General features: G+C 38.8%; 1 protein-coding gene across 1 annotated transcript; it reads left to right on the forward strand.

Moving 5' to 3' along the window:
- Positions 1–324, forward strand: LOC105778972 (uncharacterized). The gene has a single exon (XM_012602728.1). It carries the CDS (start codon positions 1–3, stop codon positions 322–324), a length of 324 nt encoding a protein of 107 aa, XP_012458182.1.
- Positions 325–569: the final 245 nt, after the last annotated feature.

Below are 569 nucleotides of genomic sequence, written 5' to 3' on the forward strand. Positions count from 1 at the left end.
ATGACCAGTACTCTGTATAAACAACTGGAGAGCTATAAGACTACTAAAGCGATTCTAGATAACCTAGAAGACATGTTCGGAGGCCAAGCTACCTTGGCTCGACAGTCTGCCATAACTAGCTTGATGAATGCCCAACAAAAGCCCATCACTTCGGTCAAAGACCATATGATCACTCTTATGGGCTACTTTCCTGAGGCTGCAAACAATGAGGCCAATTTGGACCAGAACAGTCAAATTGAGATGGTGTTCAATAGCTTGTCAAAGGATTTTGCTAGTTTTAGGGCTGCATATAATCTTGGAAATAAAAACCTGACACTTACATAACTTATGAAGTAGTTACGATCCTATGAGTTGATGTTGAACAACAGCCTAAGATCTCTGGGCCACCACAAGTGGAAAAGAAGAAAACCAGAAAGCCTAAATGCTTATTCTACAGCAAGAAAGGGCACTTCAAGACAAACTATAAAAAGTGCAAGAAAATCATTTTCAAATCGGATTTTTCCAACATCAAGGTCATTACCATGGATCAAAATGACTTTCAAACATAATCAAGATTTCATACATTCAAG

This window comes from Gossypium raimondii, chromosome 4, assembly GCF_025698545.1.
Source record: "Gossypium raimondii isolate GPD5lz chromosome 4, ASM2569854v1, whole genome shotgun sequence".
NCBI lineage: Eukaryota > Viridiplantae > Streptophyta > Magnoliopsida > Malvales > Malvaceae > Gossypium > Gossypium raimondii.

Bases quoted from the DNA above. Each gene is read 5' to 3' on its own strand.
- LOC105778972 (XM_012602728.1), top strand. From the start codon at position 1: ATGACCAGTACTCTGTATAAACAACTGGAGAGCTATAAGACTACTAAA.